The sequence below is a fragment of the Mus pahari genome, chromosome 5 (assembly GCF_900095145.1).
Source record: "Mus pahari chromosome 5, PAHARI_EIJ_v1.1, whole genome shotgun sequence".
Classification (NCBI taxonomy): domain Eukaryota; kingdom Metazoa; phylum Chordata; class Mammalia; order Rodentia; family Muridae; genus Mus; species Mus pahari.
This window is the reverse complement of record NC_034594.1, coordinates 166,833,425-166,851,219: the sequence shown is the minus strand read 5'-3', so window position 1 is coordinate 166,851,219 and position 17,795 is coordinate 166,833,425. Positions and strand designations below refer to the sequence as shown.

Sequence of the window (17,795 nt, the reverse complement as noted above, 5' to 3'; positions counted from 1 at the left end):
CCCCCACCCAACCCCCCCGCTTCCCACAAAAGTTTCCTTACAATGGCAGGCTAACCACGGAACTGTTACTTAGGCCATAACATTTTATCTAGCTAGACTTTAACCTTCCATCTAGGCCTTAATATTTTACCTAGGCCTTAACAATTCTCAGCGTTACATGCTATTTATTTTCCTTTTCTTGTAGTTGTTGGAGTTTTTATAATTTGTCTCATTGTGCTCAGGTATTTTGAGTACAGGAAGAAAAGGCAAGTATTCTAAGTTGTTATTCATGCAACTGATTTGTCCTTTAAAGGCCTTGAGCACCCTCCTTTTCCAAGTATGCCTGTAGTTATGTGCCATACAAACTACATTTCTTTGCTAAAGTGTGGTCAACTATTTTAACATCATTGCAGCAAAAGGATCTGTGTGAAGTTGCTTTTCTAGCAGCTATTATCAGTACAAGAAAGTTCTCTATGGGATTTGAAATTTAAGCTGCTTAGTGAAACAAGATAATTATGAAGCGTTCCCTATTTTCTAAGTTCAAAAGTGGCCAAAATTAAATTTGAAATATTTCACTGTGATAGTTTTACATTGTAGTTACTGTGATTCTTAAGAAAAGCTTGCATTTGTCTAACTTGGCTAGTGGTAAGAAGCTATGTAGGGGTATGATTTTTTTTTTGTATAATTTAGAGTTATTTATTAATGTTAACTGGCGTGATTAAGACCATCACCATTTGATTTCTTTCATGTTCTCCTAAATTTTTTGACTACTAACTCATTCATTAATTAGTATTAGAAGTAGCTGAAAGACTAAAATTAAAATAAAGTGACTTTATTTTTAGAGTAAATTTATTTTAAAAATAAATAAATTTAAATAAACAATCACTAATATGAATAAATATATTTCATATAAATGAAAATAGGTTGAGTTTTTTTATTATTATTATTATTTTCTTTATTTACATTTCAAATGCTATCCCGAAAGTTCCCTATATCCCCCCGCCCCTGTTCCCCTGCCCACCCACATAGGTTGAGTTTTTTACAAGTGAAAAATATACTTCTATAGCCAAAACTTAATTTAAAAGGAAACATGAAACAGGGCACTCTATTATCTTTTATCTGTGTTCTACCTCTATAAAGACTAAAACAAAGGGAGATTAAAACAGGAAAAATTAAAAATACGTATACTTCAAAAGAAATGGGGCTTTAGAGGAGAAGGGGGTATTTAGGGTGGTATGTCCCTAGGTAAAAACAGGGAGTTAACGTAAAATTAAATGTAGCAAATTTACATATAATGGAAGATTTGGAATAAATCTTAGGACACAGATTACATTAGTGCTTTGAAGTTTCTGATAGGATTTAGGTAATTTCATTTTTTTCTTGTCACTTTAAAATATCTCTGAAATCATCCCTAATAAATATAAGGCCCATGTTTCATGTTCCTTTTAAATTAATCATTGGGTTTGAACTATATGATAGAAGTATATTTTTCACTTGTAAAAGGCCCAATCTTTTTTTTTAATTTTAAAAATAAAGTCACTTTATTCTAACTAACTTAAATAAAAACATCAGATAGCTAGATTGTTGGCCTTTTTTGTTTGTTTGTTTTGTTTTGTTTTGGTCTACTCTATTGAGTTCTTATATCTACCATCCTTCCAACCCTTATTCCACTCTAATCCCTTTCAAGCCCCCAACACTAAATAGGAGAGGAAAAAGGTTAGAGGGGAAAGGGGGCATAGATCTCTTTAGACTTCTTCCTGATGATTAAGGGCTTGATTTCCTTGGGGCAAATCCAATCTATGCTGTCAGGAACTCTAATTTCTTCTCTTTGCTCGCGACTACCTGACAAACTGCAGCAGCCTCCTAAGAGCACCCCACCCACTTTAGGGTATATACCCTCTTAAAAGTTCCCAGAATTCCAAATATCACACACTTAAAGAAACTATCAGCAGCTGGCAAAACCATCCCTTGCTAGTGCAGGAGGCAAATCATAATCACCTGCTGTCCCTCTTATCCCATATCTGGGATTAAAACAAGAACATTCACATAACTAGAATTTTAAAGAAACCAAAATTCTCACTAGATTGAGGAAGCCACTCAAACACTTGCCCAGACTTGCCAGCCCCAATCTCTATACATTTTAGTGATCTTCTATACTATTAGTAAAACCATACTAAAGCAATAGAGCTTTGTTTAGGTTTTGCATTTTCTGTCAATCACATTTTTATTCACCCACCACCAAAAAAGGGGGGAGGCCTCTATGACAGAGTTAAAACTGGAAAGAGCAAATAAATTTGGAAGCTTTTAAATATTACTTTTATCTGTTTTAAATATCTGTAATTCTTTAATTTGAATCTCAAATTTTGTATTTATAGAACATCTAATAATAACATTTGATCTATTGGTTATGTTTTTAAACCACAAGAATAAACAATATCAATTAGTAATAATATCAGTAGTTTTATTAATTAAAAGGCCTGTGTAGAAATAACTTCCAAAGAAAATAAAACAGAGCAACTTTTTACTGCCCTTTTTTGTTGTTGTTTATAACATCACGCGATGAAAATTCATGATAGTGTTTTAGGATATAATTTGCACCTTTTAATGACAAGATACCAATATAACATATGATGGTTAAATTAAAAGTTAGGTTTCCCCATACTTATCATGCATTAGGCATTGGGTCAATCTCCAGCACACAGAAAAGGTAATTTAATTTTCAGAATGCTTGCCTTCAGAACACTGAAGTTCACATACAGATGTGTGTGGGTGTTTCTGTTGTTTGTATCAGGGAATATCTCCTTATATAGCTCTGGCTAGCATTGAGCTTGTGATTATCCTCCTGACTTGCCTCCCTAGTAGTAATATACCTAAATCCCAAAGAGTGAGATGCATTTCTTCAACACCCTGAGCAATAAGGCTTATGAATCACCTGGAGATCTTCTGATCCTTTGGTCTGGCATAGGTCTGAGACCTACTGTTAAATGCATTCCCAAGGGTGCTGTTTGGTCTACTGTATAAAATTATCCACAGTGATGAAATTTTAAAAAATTACTGCCATGCTGTCTTTTTCTTTTCTTTTCTGATATTTAAGAATGTTAAGTCTTTCTTCTTATTATTCCTGTTTTTCTTGTTCTTTTCTTTTTCTGTTTCTTTCTTCTTTTTTGAGATAGGGTTTTACTATGTAGCTCTGAGTATTTTTGAACTCACTTTGTAGACAAGGCTGGCCTCAAACTCAAGAGATCCACCTGCCTCTGCCTCCCAAGTTCTGGGATTAAAGGATGCACCACTACACCCAACCATTTTATATATATATATATATATATATATATATATATATATATATATATATATATATATATGTGTGTGTGTGTGTGTGTGTGTGTGTGTGTGTGTGGGTGTGGGTGTGGGTGTTATTTGTAGAAGTGTTTTCTCTACATGTATGTAAATCTACATGCTTAGTGCATGAGGCTATTTTAGGGCACCAAATACCCTGGAACTGGAATTACAGTCAGTTGTGAGCCACCACGTGGTTCAAGGAACCAGACCTAGATCCTCTACAAGAATAAGTGCCTCTTACCATTCAGCTATCTCTCCCACCCCTCAATACCTCATCTATGTATAACTTTTTCAAAAGTGGGTTAACGGTGGTCTTTATCTTAAGATATTTAAAAGTTAAATATTTTCTATCTTTTATGTGCTATTTTCTTTTTGAGATTTATTTATTTTTTATATGTGAATACACTGTTCCATTACAGATGGTTGTGAGCCACCATGTGATTGCTGGGAATTGAACTCAGGACCTCTGGAAGAGCAGTCAGTGCTCTTAACTGATGAGCCATCTCTCCAGCCCTTGTGCTATTTTCTTAATCATGTTTAATCTCTATAATCTTTTCCCTCAATGTGGCTTTCATTTCCTCTAAGGTATCAGGAATAATAAATTCATTTTATCCTCTAATCTCACTTGACAATCAACACAGAAAACTGCTGTGAGAAAATATGTAGATTTTCCACACACAGAAATCAATCAGATCTGCAGTAGACAAGTGGTGCCTTTTATTTACTTCAATTCAGATCTCAACAACTCTCCCTTTAGATGTCAGTCCCAAGCTCAGTTATTTTACCTGTGCTTCTGACCCACTAACTATAAGGTATATTCACCACAATTAATTTGCTAGAGTCACAGAACTCAAACCGATTTGAACTTCAGAGGAAAATTGTACGTCAGTGAAGGAGCAAAAAGACTCCTTGCCTTCAGGGGAATTACCCCTAGAAACCTTTTTCCACCTGTCTGGACTCTCCAAACCAGTCTTTTCTGCCCCTCCTTTAAATAATCATGATTAATTAGATCATTTAGGCTTCAGTTCTCCTTTTTGGAGGCTGGGCAGTGTGGGTAAGTTTCAATGCTCGAGTACTGTCTAGCTCTTTTCTGAAGCTTCTAAGAGATTCCAGCCATGAATCAGTTCATTAACACACAAAAAGACATCATTTTGAAGAGTGTAAGGATATCAAGAGTTGTTGGCTACAGAATAATAATAAAGACCAAATATATATTTCACAATACCACATTGCTGGCTAACTTCTTACACAAGACAATATAAAATGTATAATTTTTTTCTATTTTGGGGAATAACTGGAAGAAAGCATAGATGTTCTCAAATTGTTGGTAAAGTATGGTTTTAAAAACTGGATTTGATGTAAACAGATATTTGTGATGACTTGAGAGCATAATGATCCTTCTCCAGTCCTCATCACAGACTACAAACATTGTACAAGTAATACTTTAAGAGCATTAGCATCATTTAAGTTTGTGAAAAATAGCCAAAAATATTCTACAGTATTGGTTATTGTCTCTCAGGTATAAGAAAAGGATAGAATTTGGACTGGGGTGGTAACTTCTCAGTAAATTATTTGCCATATAAGCATGAAGGCCTGAGTTTAATTCTTAGGATTAATATAATAAGCCATGTGTGCTGGTCCATGCTTTGTAATCACAGCACTGGGGATGCAAAGAGAGGACAAATTCCAGAGCTTGCTATTCAGTCAGACTAGTCTATCACATATACAAGAGAGTATGTTAAGATCACTGACATGTCTCAAATTAGTATAGTCCACACATGTCTCCATTTTTCTTCCCAATCACCTTTGTACACTTTCTCCTCTTGGAAGCAACATACTGGTTGACATTAATCTTAAAAGTCTATGTGCTTCTGAACAGGTGCTTTTTATTTAAGTATTTCCTCTTGTGAATTTTTAAAATATATGCATGATTTTCTTTACTTCATCTAAGATTTTTCTTTACTTACATCCTGTGAGAGATAAGAGTTATTCCATAAATATTATTTGCATAACTCATGTTTTGTTTTCCATAATAGTAATTTTCATTGTTTCCATTAGTGGTGCTAATGGAAAGCTAAGATACTACTTGGTATAATTTAAATTAATATTGACTGATTTAATTATTTTATCATCTATAAGTTGTCTGCTTAAAAACTGTGGTCAATACAGATACCTGAGGAATACCACAACATAGTGCAGAAAAGTCAAGAATCCAGTGAATTTCAGCATTATTTTTTCTACTTGACCCAAACATATGAGTATTTAATAGGCTGTTCTACATTTTTTTTTGTACCAAAGAAATCATAGGAAAATATTGTTAGGAAAATAGTTGTTTAGAAATCATTTAATAAAATTACTACTAACCCCCAAATTTAGAGGTCATGCTGTAAGTTACATAAGGATCATCCTGCACATGATTTTAATCCCAGCACTCAAGAGACAGAGGCAGGCAGATCTAAGTTTGAGGCCAGCTCATCTACATAGTGAGTTCCATCCAAGGCAACATAATGAGACCACTCTGCCAAAAAAAAAAAAAAAGAAAAAAAAAAGGAAGGAAGTAAATAAAGAAAAAATGTATGGAAAAGAAGAATGTATGCACAGAAAGATACAATACTCAGTGCAAAATCAAGATGTCTCAAAAATGCTTGATTTGTCATAAAGTTGATTTCCAACATAAGAGATTTACTATATAGCTTTTCTCCAATATTAAAATTATATAAACCAGTTTTTCTTACAAAATGTTGTTCTTTGAGTTTTTACATTATTTGTTTTGAATAGAGTAGTTGAGACGTAAACACTGAACAGCACTGCCAAATGTGCTTAGCTACTGGGTGGTATGTGACTTTAGAGTTAATGTTACATACTTGAGTGAGAATCCTGAAATTTCAGTTGATAAGCCTGGAACACACCTTCACTCAGTAACTCCTTAGGCCTCTCTCCTGTCTCCCCTAATACCTGCTCCTGCCCCCAATTCTCTTCTCAACTCCCCTCTCCCAGGTCCCTCCCCTCTGCCTCCCATGACTATTTTTGTTCCCTCTTGTAAGTGGCGCTCCTTGTTGTCAGCTGCACTGAAGGAGCTCTGGAGGCAGGTCATACTCAGAACAGAGCTTGACCTCCATCAGGCCCCAGTCCAGTCAGGCTCTGAGGAACTACTGCTGAGAGAAAAAAACTGCCATTTCTGATTAATTGCCCTTTCTGAGGTGTATTTTAAATTTTATGTTTAGTAGCATAGAGGGGCCGGAAACATCACCTTGAGAAGACTGTGAGTCCAAACTGAAACTGAGTGAGGGTGAACCTGCTTTGAGTATAAATACCTACAGTCACTCTGAGTGACACTCCAACCCTTTTACCCTCCAAGTGGATACTTCAGGAAGATAACTCTTGAAAAGAAAAACAAACAAAACAAAAAAAAACACCTAGGAATTTGATTAAGAAAAATTGAAATCTGTACTCATTTTCACATACTTAAAAAAGAAAAAAGGTAGCAATTGTACCTATGCATGGTGCTATACTTAAAAATCATAGCATTTAAAAAAGAGACAAAAAATAACAAGTTAAGAAAAAGAATTACTAATTGTTTAAAGACAAGAAATGGCTTTACTGTTTTAAAACTCAATTTAAAATATTTTCAATCAAATATTTTATTTTCAAAATAAATTTACCTTTATAGCTTGCTCTGCTTCAAATTTAACTTTCAAATTAGTATTTATATTTGACACATGTCTGTATAAATATACATTTTATTTTTACCAAATTCTTTGTCAGTTATATAAATACAAGGAAAAGTGTTTTTTAAAAAATTGTCTAAATGACAGAGAAAAAGGCATATTTGAACTTAAAATGTTCTTTTAACTACAGAAATGTATCTGCAGCAAGATGAAAATCTCATGTGTGGAAGTCATTACTGTTCCATTTTTGAAAACTGGATCTTCAAGTCTGGCAAAAGCAAAATTATATATTTGCAGGAGCTTCATTTGTGGTAATGTGTGTTCCTAGTGTAAATCAAATCTGTGTTTATAAATACAATCTGTGCCTAACCTCTCTACTATAACCTCACATTTCAGCCCCTGCAGCTCACCAAGGGTTCTCAGTATCCAGTGCCTGTGTACTAAGCAGGACGTTCTGCCTGTGACATGGTATGTGCAGGAAGAAGGCCACATTTCCAAGCAGATATCAAACCTTGTCCAGTTGGAGCTCTTATCCATATGCCTCACACTTTCACTGCACATAATGGCTGTGAATTAAGCACATCTGTGCTTTTCACACTCTCAATCTGTCACCTGAAATGCGTAATATTCTCTGATTCATGTACCTCTAATGCCAATGCATGTCCTACCAGTCCTGTGAAGCTCTAACTCCTCAGGTTCTTTATCTTTTATTTGTTAGCCTTAAGTTAGCCACATTTAAGAGTCTGTATACATGTGCCTATAGGAGATGTAACTTTTCATATCACTTGAATGTATTCATAGGACTCAAAAAACAAAGTAAAACCTGTGTAACTAATAGTACATGATGATTTTTATGTGAAAATAATTCTTGCTGCCTTTGCAAATATGAAGTAAGGCAGATTAAGCAAAGTCAGGCCAGTGTTTCTCACCTGAGGCTGTCCACTAGCCTCCCCCAGGGTTCTTTACTTACACTTGAGTACCACCCCAGTGTGCTCTCCTGTTATGAATTTGAGTTCCAGCCTAAACACAGGAAGTTTTCATTTTTCTGGTGATTTTAATTTGCAGCTGAGGTTGAGAACTTGTCTTAGTGATTAGAGAACCCGACAGTTAACTCTCCATATAAAGAGGATAAAAGCTTAAAGAAAATCATAGTTTAATTCTGCCTATTAAAAACCAAAATTTCAAAGACTTGAACTTAAAGTTGTTCATGGGTTGGGGATGAAGCTCAGCAGAAAGTTTGCTCAGCATGTATAAGACCCTGAATTCATTCCTTAGCACTGGGAAGAAAAAAGTCGTAACAGATTATTAATATAACCTTGTTTGCTTAAAAGTCTTGATGTCTGTCAAAATAAGCAATGATAAATTGTAGTTTTAAAATATGATAGTAATGTTTATGAATAATATAAACACAGAATGAAAATTACATTGACTAAAGCATTTTAGAAAATTAACATGAGACTCTAGCATATTTTTAATAAAATATACAGAGAGGACTTTTACAGTAACCAACAGTAAATTGTCTGAATTATGCTAGAAAGACTTAAGGGCAAAAAGAACCTGAATATGCATCCTAATTTTAAGGTTTAAGGGAAATAAGCAATTCTACAGTGTTCTAAAGCTCAGGATACCAGAGAGCTAACATTTTAACTAAGACTGGATTTTTCATAGTTTAATAATTTGCCTATTTAAGAACAGAATTGAATAAATCCAATACACAACTATTCTTCCATCAGTGTCTTAGTCAGGGTTTCTATTCCTGCACAAACATCATGACCAAGAAACAGTTGGGGAGGAAAGGGTTTATTTGGCTTACATTTCCACATTGCTGTTTATCACTGAAGAAGTCAGGACTGGAACTCAAGCAGGTCAGGGAGCAGGAGCTGATGCAGAGGCCATGGAGGGATGTTCTTTACTGGCTTGCTTCACCTGGCTTGCTCAGCCTGCTCTCTTATAGAACCCAAGACTACCAGCCCAGAGATGGTCCCACCCACAAGGGGCCCTCCCTCCTTGGTCACTAATTGAGAAAATGCCTTACAGCTGGATCTCATTGAGGCATTACCCCAAATAAAGCTCCTTTCTCTGTGATAACTCCAGCTGTGTCAAATTGACACAAAATTAGCCAGTACAATCAGTATGCTTAGGATCTCTATGCTCATCCTGAGGTTACCCTAAAATGAGCTGTCTGCCTTTGAGATCATAGCACTGCTGCCCTCCTGTGGATTGTTTAAGTATTTGACAGTCTTCTGCCTCTTTGCTGTGACGTTGTCATTAATTTTATTTTAGATCAGGTAGAATACTAGCTCTCTTTTGCTTTTGTGAAGGTAGTAATTTTTTTGTTCACTTCTTAAATATGGTGGATATATAATACTTGGGGGAACAAGTGAATGCATAATTTTCCTTCTTGCTTGTTTACATACAGCAGGTGAACATATTGCCACACAGACAATGCTGAAAATCTATCCACCTTGATTCCCGACATGACTGGACAAAACCCAATAAAATCTTGAGTACAGGTAGTAAGACCGATGTGAGGAATAGGTCTGAAGACTGTTGTACATTGCAATGCTAAACCATGTGCTGAACCACTATAAACAGGAACTCCAGTGTTTGGAGCTTGTGGCTTCACTGGGAATTTAGGGAGTATCTAATGCTTAGTTGAACATATTAAGTATGGTGTTTGGAAAAATTAAGGCATCTGATTACCTACCTCCACCTGCAATGCCTACTCAAAAAAATATTAAATCTTTACTTCAGGTGAGCTTCAACCATGAAGAATTCCTTCTGTAGGCTCCCATAGCAATATACTTCTCAAACTGATGTGCAGGTTAGTCACATCATGATTTTGTTAAAACATGATGGCCGATCAGAGAAGACAGTGGCAAAATGTGATCCTGCTGGCTTTTGAAGCTTGAGGGAAAGAGCAAGGCAAAGAACACAGCCTGTTTACAGACAGAAGCAAACATTCATATTTCTGAAGCATTTATGTCTGATAGTATCTTGATTCTAAGCCAGTAAAAATGTTAGATTTCTGCTATTCAGACCTGTTAAGAATGTTGTGTGTGTTAAAATATCACATTTGTGCTAATTTGTTACAGTACTGACTTTTAATTTATGCACTAACATATTAACTGGCAGCACATAATTATGACCAAAATAGTATGGCCTTTTCAGAAATAGAGAAGTGGCTCTCAATCTTGGCTCTACAATAGACAAAACTGAGCCCCATTCTAAAGCCAGCTAAAATAGTATTTGCTTGCAGGAAAGGGACCTGAACCTGAGGATCACTCTTTTGGTGACCAAAGCCACAGTAATGTGGTACTGAGGTAGAATGTGCCCCAGATCAAACACAGAATTATCTCAGGCTTCCCTTAAAAGTATGTTAATATTAATGTGCTATCTATTTCTGAGACTATATGCCAGCTTTCAAACAGAAGGCCTAGACCAACTTCTTAAAGATGCTAGGGACTAAACTTAATTCATTTGATCTAATAAACTGGTTGCAGATCTTCCTTCCCCTAGTTAACAAAAATACACTGTATTCACTTCTAAAAAGTCTGGTAAGGCTTAATTTTAAAAAACTAATGCTTTAACAAAAGTCTTTATACCTGGGTTGACAGCAGGGTTTTATAAATTTGATTCAGGAGGGTGCTGCCAAAAAAAAACCACCCTACATTACCAGCCAATTATGAAAAATTATCCCAGAGTGACAATTTTATGTAAAGGGCTATAAGCATCCAGATAAAAAAATAACTGAGAGGTGTTCTGGTTTCATTTTGCTTCTCAGAACATCAGGATATGGCACAGTTTAAGTATTCAATGAAAATATTGTGATTTTTCTAAATGGAAATAAATTTTAAATCATTGTTTTTGTGCTTTGATATTAAATTCCACTTTCTAGCACCTAACTCATTAAAGAGCCAGAATCATGGCCTGGGGGAGTTTTAATCAAATTTTCAATACATTAATGTGTAGTTAATACCACAGATCCAATCTGTCATACTTAGAGGAGCTGCAGTCTCCTACTTTAGTGTGGTAAATTAAAAAATACAGCTGAGGGACTTAGCCATTCCTACCAGCCCATCCTCAGATGTGACTTAGAACATGGATTCTTCAATCAAAGGCTTGAAATAGCTTTGCAGCTGCAGGATGCATCACTGGGAAGTCTTTCCAGCAAATTCCCCAACAGCCTCCCACTTCCAGCAAAATGGGCAAGGCAGCCATGTGGGGTAAGGCTACTGGGATGAAGGCTTAGAAAAAGCTTCCTGAGCAGCTGATTTGCCATTAGTTATTAAAACCCACTGGCTTGAAATAATTGTACTGCAGGTAGTTCATAGTTAGCTATGCAACTCCTATGGAAGGGGCCACCTGCTTTCTTCCTGAAAGTTCTCCAATCATGAACCCTGCCCCTCCACCACCTCCAATGCTGGCAAATCTCTGAACAGTTTTATAGAACTCTTTCACCGCCTACTGAAGGGTTGAAATAAACTATCAGTGGAAAGTAGAACTCCCTCTGCTACAAATACAACTGAAATTAGCCTGCTCCCCTTTAAGGGCCACATGACAGTGTGGTTAAGTAAGTTCCCTGCAGCAACTGACAGGAGGAGGGTCAGAGTCCACAGTTCCCTTGGACTTCCCATTTAGTAACATCCCTCAGCCTAGAGCTCCAACCTTCTGTCTCTGCTAATCTTTCATCTTTAGAATTTCATTCCTGTCTTAATGACCTTCATTTTTAATGTCTGTATGCAGCAACCTACTTCCAATTCCTTATGATTGGCACAGCAAATTAACTTTCCAGGGACCACTTCTCATTGCCATGGAATTATGAATTAAAAATAATAGATAAAACAGACATGATAAATTGAATGTAGCAAATTATTTATTAAAGCCAACACTTAACAGACGGTTTAACAGTACTTAGTTTATAACAGTACTACAAGTCAGAAATTGTAACTAAGGATATTTTACAACAATAAATTATAACAATTAAAACCCCCCACTAAGTGATCTATAACTTCTGCAGCCACATACATATGCATTAAAGACATTAGGAAACTGTGATCTTCCTTTTCTGCTTTGCCCATGTAGGAAATGACAGGCTGATGCTGACCAGACACCACAAGGTTCTGAGGCTGGTGCTTTTCCCCCTACATCATAACCGATTTCAAATGGTGCTAGACAAAAACAGACTCTGAACACCAGGAGAAATCGGTCAGCCTGTGTAAGAGATGGACTGGTGGTGTTCTTCAGGTCTGAATCTCAAGGCAGGTGTCAGTCTGATTTCAGCTGTGCTGCAACCAGGACTGAGTTCTCCATGGATCTTCCAGGTTCAGGCAGGCAGTACTGATGTGAATGAAGCAGTCCTCCACACACAGAGCTCTTACCCCTTCTTTGCTACAATTAATGAACAGTGCAGGCCCAAGGCACCCTCTTCCACCCATGGAATGCTGAATAAAGTGGACCACTCCCTGCCCCTGATTACACCCTCACATTTATTATGAACACAAAAACTTTCTCACTATCACTGCCTCTAAACCAAACAGACTCAAGAGCAAATGTCACTATTCAAGTCTTCCCTTGATTTCTCGAAGGAGAGAGCCAGTTCTGTGTACAGCTGTTCCTCTGTAGTCTACCCTCTGCTGTGCTGCAATTCTTACTCCTAAAACACTGATTTCAAATGGTGCTAGATACAAAGATGGAAAAATCTAAGCCACCATGTGAAACCAGCTTCCAGAAGAAGAGGATCTCACTGAAGAAAGCAGAGATGTGCAGTCAGAAGAACCAGCCTCAGCCCTGAGAATCATTTTGCCTGTCAGATGCAGATGACAGCCATACAGTGCTGCTCAGCAGCATCCGAGTCACAGCCAACATTTTGAGCAGACAAGAACAATGCAAAGTTTGTTTCCTGTGTGACTTCACATTAGTCATTAGAAATCATTATACACAATGAAATAAAAGAACCAAATGCATTCAACATATGTACATTAGTAATGTCTTGAATTTATGTAGTATTTTCCAAGACAGTGACCTATGAGATGTTAACAACTGAACCCAAGTAAGTCGCCTGTGCCAGGACAACTCTTCCACAAGTATTATTCAAAAAGAGTATGTTCCTTCCTCCTCTCTATCCCATGACCCTGTAGGCTAGCAATTTGATTTAACCCCTAGTGTCTTTAAAAAAGTTGGTATCTTATCACTGCATTATACAGATAACCCTCTAACACAAAAACAAGGTATGTTTTAAAAATGTATCTAAAAATAAGATTCACAAGCTATGTTCCACATTGTACTACATCTTTGCTGTGTATTTCCTCTGATGTCACAACCATCATCTTTGAAAGGAGAGACAAAGAGTAGAGCTGTATTTTTCAGAAACTCTTTTTGGCCTCCAGATACAAGCGTATCTTTTTTTTTTTTTTTTTTTTTTTTTTTTTAATGGCTCCTGGCTGTTTTGGGGTAATAGAGCAAATATAATGTGAGCATTCCCAGAGTCACAATACTTAATTGTTCCAAGAGTCCAGTGAAGTAGGTTATTATTCCGATGTCTGCACAAGAAACTGTAGTCACAGGATACGATGAGCTAATGTCTATATTCCTTTCCCTCTGCCCACTGTTGCTGCTTGATCCACAGCTTGACTGTGACCTCCTTTCGCTTGAACTGAACTCTGAGCTAGACTGGGGAGGGGGATTTAGCTCAGACAATTTGGATGGGAGACTCACTGTAAACATGCTATACCTGGGTGAAGATGAGAGCACATCATGTTGGTACTGCAAGAGGTCAGGTAGTCTAGGAGGACCTGCTTTTGTTCTTTTGCCTCATTGGTGCCCCTTTATTCTTCCCAGCAATAGAGAAGATGATGGCAATGAAGCCTAGCAATGCTGACACTGCATAGGCTTTAGCTTCTCAGAAACTGGGCCAGCCAGAGGAGAAACAGAAGGCCCAGCAGCCTCCCTGGGGCTTTCCAGGGCCTTAGCTGCAGATGAGTGCTGGCAGATCTTTACACTGGGTTTCTGAGTGACACTGACACTGGTGAGCAAAATTAGAGCCTGTGGGTTAGGAACCCTAACCCATGATAGGGAGGGCTTTAGGTCATAAATAGATTAGATGGCAGTTATTAACAAGGGTCAAAACCCTGTAAATGAAGGGGAAGATGAGATTTGCATATGATAATATTCAACTCTTCTGATTTCCATCTCAGCCTAATTTTCTTAGCAACTTCCTCTACCATCCTCAATCCCCTCCCTCTAGGCTAAGGAGAGATATCCTGCAGGGATCCAGGGCACACCTTTTCTCCCAGAAGGCTCTGCTTGTGTTGGTACCTCCTTTTAGCAACCCTCCACCTCCTCTGTCAGCCCTCTCAGCTCTAGAAAGCTTTCCCTAAGGCAATTCCAGTTTGCTATCATTTAGAAAACACCTGTTTCTTTTGGTCCTCACTATGACATGAAGCTAATTCCTTTCTTTCTACCTAGCAAATAAAAGGCCTGGCAAGGGGAAACTACCAATGAAGGCCTAGGGTTACATCCATGGACTGCAAACCCTGTTTTCTGTAAATAAGAATCACTGAAAGATAATTTAAGCATGAACTACAAAGGAGGGAAAGAAGTAGTCCTAGCATTTAAACCTTTTGTTCATCCAATCCCACTTAGTCTTCAGCATCCTATAAAAGCAGGATTCCTGTAGTCAGGAGAGCAATGTCCCTTTTCTGAAACAAGGTGGTGATTCTTCACTAGTTTGAAATAGCTAGATGATTTGATAAAGTCTGGAAGACTGTAGCTCTCTGGCACCTGGCCTGAGAGTTACCTTTATGTCTTAGAGGGCAGCCCTTGAAAACCTTAGGGCTGTTAGGACTCTGCTCTCAGTGAGAATAATGGGATCACCCTTCTCAACTAAGTGGCTTCAAGTAAACTAAGTTACTGGGCTTGATGGGGTTGTCAAGAAACCCTGCCTCACTTAGCAGTTCTGAACAGGCCACAGAGCACATAAGAAGTCTGAGACACTACTCTCCAGCCTCCATCTCTTCCTATACCTATTTCTCTCTGGAAGCCATTCTACCCTCCCATGACAGGTCACTCCTTTGGTAAGGCAGGGGCAGACGGGGAGAGGCAATGTCACTCCTTGGTAAATTAGAACAACTGCTTGCCTATATGCTGAGAACAGGGCCCTGCCATAGTCTTGAATGGCTTCAGTGTTCTCATCTGTAAAGAGAAGCTAGGGAAAACTGGTCAGAACACATGTACACACACAGCCAGAGGCAACAACAGCATGCAAGAGAGGTACAGTAATCTGGAAAAGTCATATTCTGTCTAGATATAAAATTAACACATAGAAAATCCAACCCATGAAAGCCAAACAGTAAAAATAAGGGCTAAACACTTTTCACTGGTTAAAAGCAAAGAAGAAAAAGACTACTTATACTTTAGTCTATGGCCAATGCAATGGTTTTTAGAATCCTAAATACCCTGGGCCCAGAACAGAAATCCCTAAAATGTAGGAAGAATATGGGTTCGAGGAGAAAATACTTGCCCCGGGAACCTCACCCTGCTGGCCCAGCCTGTGGTGTTTGATGTGCTCACATGCAGAATGTGGGAAGGTTCCAGCCAGGCAATAGCTTCTCCCTCCTGACCCAGCAGTGAGTGCTGAGTCACAGCTATGTGCATGATGAGAATTCCAGCCAGGGTGGGGGAGGGTGCCAGAAGCCTGCCATCCATTTCTTTGCCTGCCTTTGAAGACTGATTTAGGAGCTCCCACCAGTTAGAAGAACTCATCTTTGGGAGAGAAGGTTAGGGAAGGAAGGCCTTTTTGAAAGAAAAAGGAACATCTTACCTCCAAAAAAGACCACTTGCTTATGTGCACTGAAGAGGGTGCCTGGCTTGTCACTTTCAGCAGCAGCCCAGGCCCAGCATCCAGGACATTTTGTCTTTAGCTGTCAGGCTAGGTAGAACATGTTGCCAGAAAGCTGTAGCTAGTGAATCAGAGGAAAGGGTAATAAAATGAGGTATATATGTTGAGGATCCATCAGTAAAGGAGAATTTGGAGCTTGTCAGCCTAAAATCAGTGACCACTGACTCCCAAAGTGGGCAAAATATCAGTATGTCCCTCAAGTACCTGCTTGGGTAAATAAGGGAGAAGTAAACGCTTCAGAAGCCTGTGGTGGCAGTGCTAGTTCTCCTGGCTTCACTGAATCAGAGAAAAGGACACCTATGTTCCCGGACAACAACATTCCTAAAAGTTAGGTTTTCTGCCCCTTTCCTTAATGCTACTGAACAATTCTTGGGTCTCAAAGCTCTTAAACTCAGTAAAATTCTGTACAGAACACTAAGGTCCTGGCACAGTATCTGGGCTAGACAGGGCATGGTACCAAGCTGCCTTCTGGGATGAAATACACATGGTGTAGAAGGAGAGGAAGAGATAGGTACAGAGTGAAGGCCAGAGTGCACTGTACCCTGACTGTGGCAGAAGGCTTTGCTCTCATAGGCAAAAGAAACAACCCAGACCACTTTCGCGGAAGCTGAAGCTTGCCACAAGAGGAAAGATAAGCCTGCCTGTAGTCTCCCAATGCATACCAAAGTTCATGGCCCTAGATCCAAACAGCCCACTCCATTAACATTCTCAAATAGTCTATACAGCTCAGAGGAGAAAGATTCAGTAAGGAGATACCAGCTTTATCAGGTCAGGACAGAGATACTCAAGACCAACTTCCCCACCTCTCATTTAGCCAGGACTGCTCTATTCCTCCTACTACTGCTAAGAAACAAGGTTCCTTGTTTCTTGAGATAAGAGACAGGCATAACATCCTATCTGGTGCCATACTTACCAGACCATGTGCTTACTCACTGGGTTCTCAGGAGTTCTCAATAACAAAGTTCTATGCAACAAGCATTGCTCCTCCTGTAGAGGGCAAAACCACTCATAGCAGAGATATTAATCCGACATCCTCAGCACAGCCCTAAGGAAGTCAGGGTGGACCCACTGACCTCCCAGTGGTAGTTCTGCCCAGTATCTGGGTACATACCTAGCAGTATATAGACTGGGGCACATTGTGATGTGTATGTGGCTGCACTGCCTCAGGTCAGAGAAGGAGGCTGGGCTTAGCAGAGATTGGTCTGAGCTTGTAGGTGGCAAAAGCCTCAAACCCTGTTTCATCTTTGGCAGGCCCAGCCAGTAGTAGCACCTACACTGCTATTCTAACCCTTTTCTATTATCATGACTTCTGTCTCAAGAACAATGAGAAGGAGATGGAGGATCAAGGGAGGTAGGAGGGAGAAAATGGAAAAGGAGGGAGAGGAGAGAGGAAGCAGAGGAGGAAGTTGCACAGTTTAGTGCATTCCCATCAAATCAGCGGGAGAAAACACACAACTTCCCTTTTATAAGCCCTTCTCTGATCTCTTTCATTTAGACTCCTTCTCTGGACTAGGGATAGCTTAGCACTGGGCAGAGCAGGCACCCAGGTGCCCAATCAATTAGGCTCTCACAGGCTCTATACAAGTCTGACATGTTCCCTGGGAACATTATCCAGCATGCCCTTTCCCCTGTTGGAGAGGCTACACCCTCTTGTTTTCAAAGTTTTATAACTGTATTGTTTGTTGTGCAGCAGATTAAATTCTTTGGTGGTTGAGGAAGCAGCAAGGGGAGGGGAGGGGTAAAGGAGAGAAAATACAAGTAACTTCTATTAGGCCCAAATGATTAAATGCATTCCTTTCAAACACAAAGTTCACCTGTTTTGGAGCGCAGCCAGTGGCCAGAGGCAGTGTCCCCTCTATGCCATCTCACTCAGGCCTTTCTTACCTAGCAAAGTGACATCCAAGATCTTA

General features: G+C 38.7%; 1 protein-coding gene across 1 annotated transcript in view; it reads left to right on the top strand.

Annotated features, from left to right (window-relative positions):
* Cd46 (CD46 molecule) overlaps positions 1–8,333 on the top strand; it is a 34,724-nt gene extending 26,391 nt beyond the window's left edge. The window contains exons 10-11 of the mRNA XM_029538761.1: positions 7,177–7,297; positions 7,383–8,333. Of these exons, the coding sequence (XP_029394621.1) occupies positions 7,177–7,297; positions 7,383–7,563 (302 nt within the window). The 3' untranslated portion in view covers positions 7,564–8,333. The remainder of the gene's footprint in view (positions 1–7,176; positions 7,298–7,382) is intronic.
* The last annotated feature ends 9,462 nt before the right edge of the window (positions 8,334–17,795 follow it).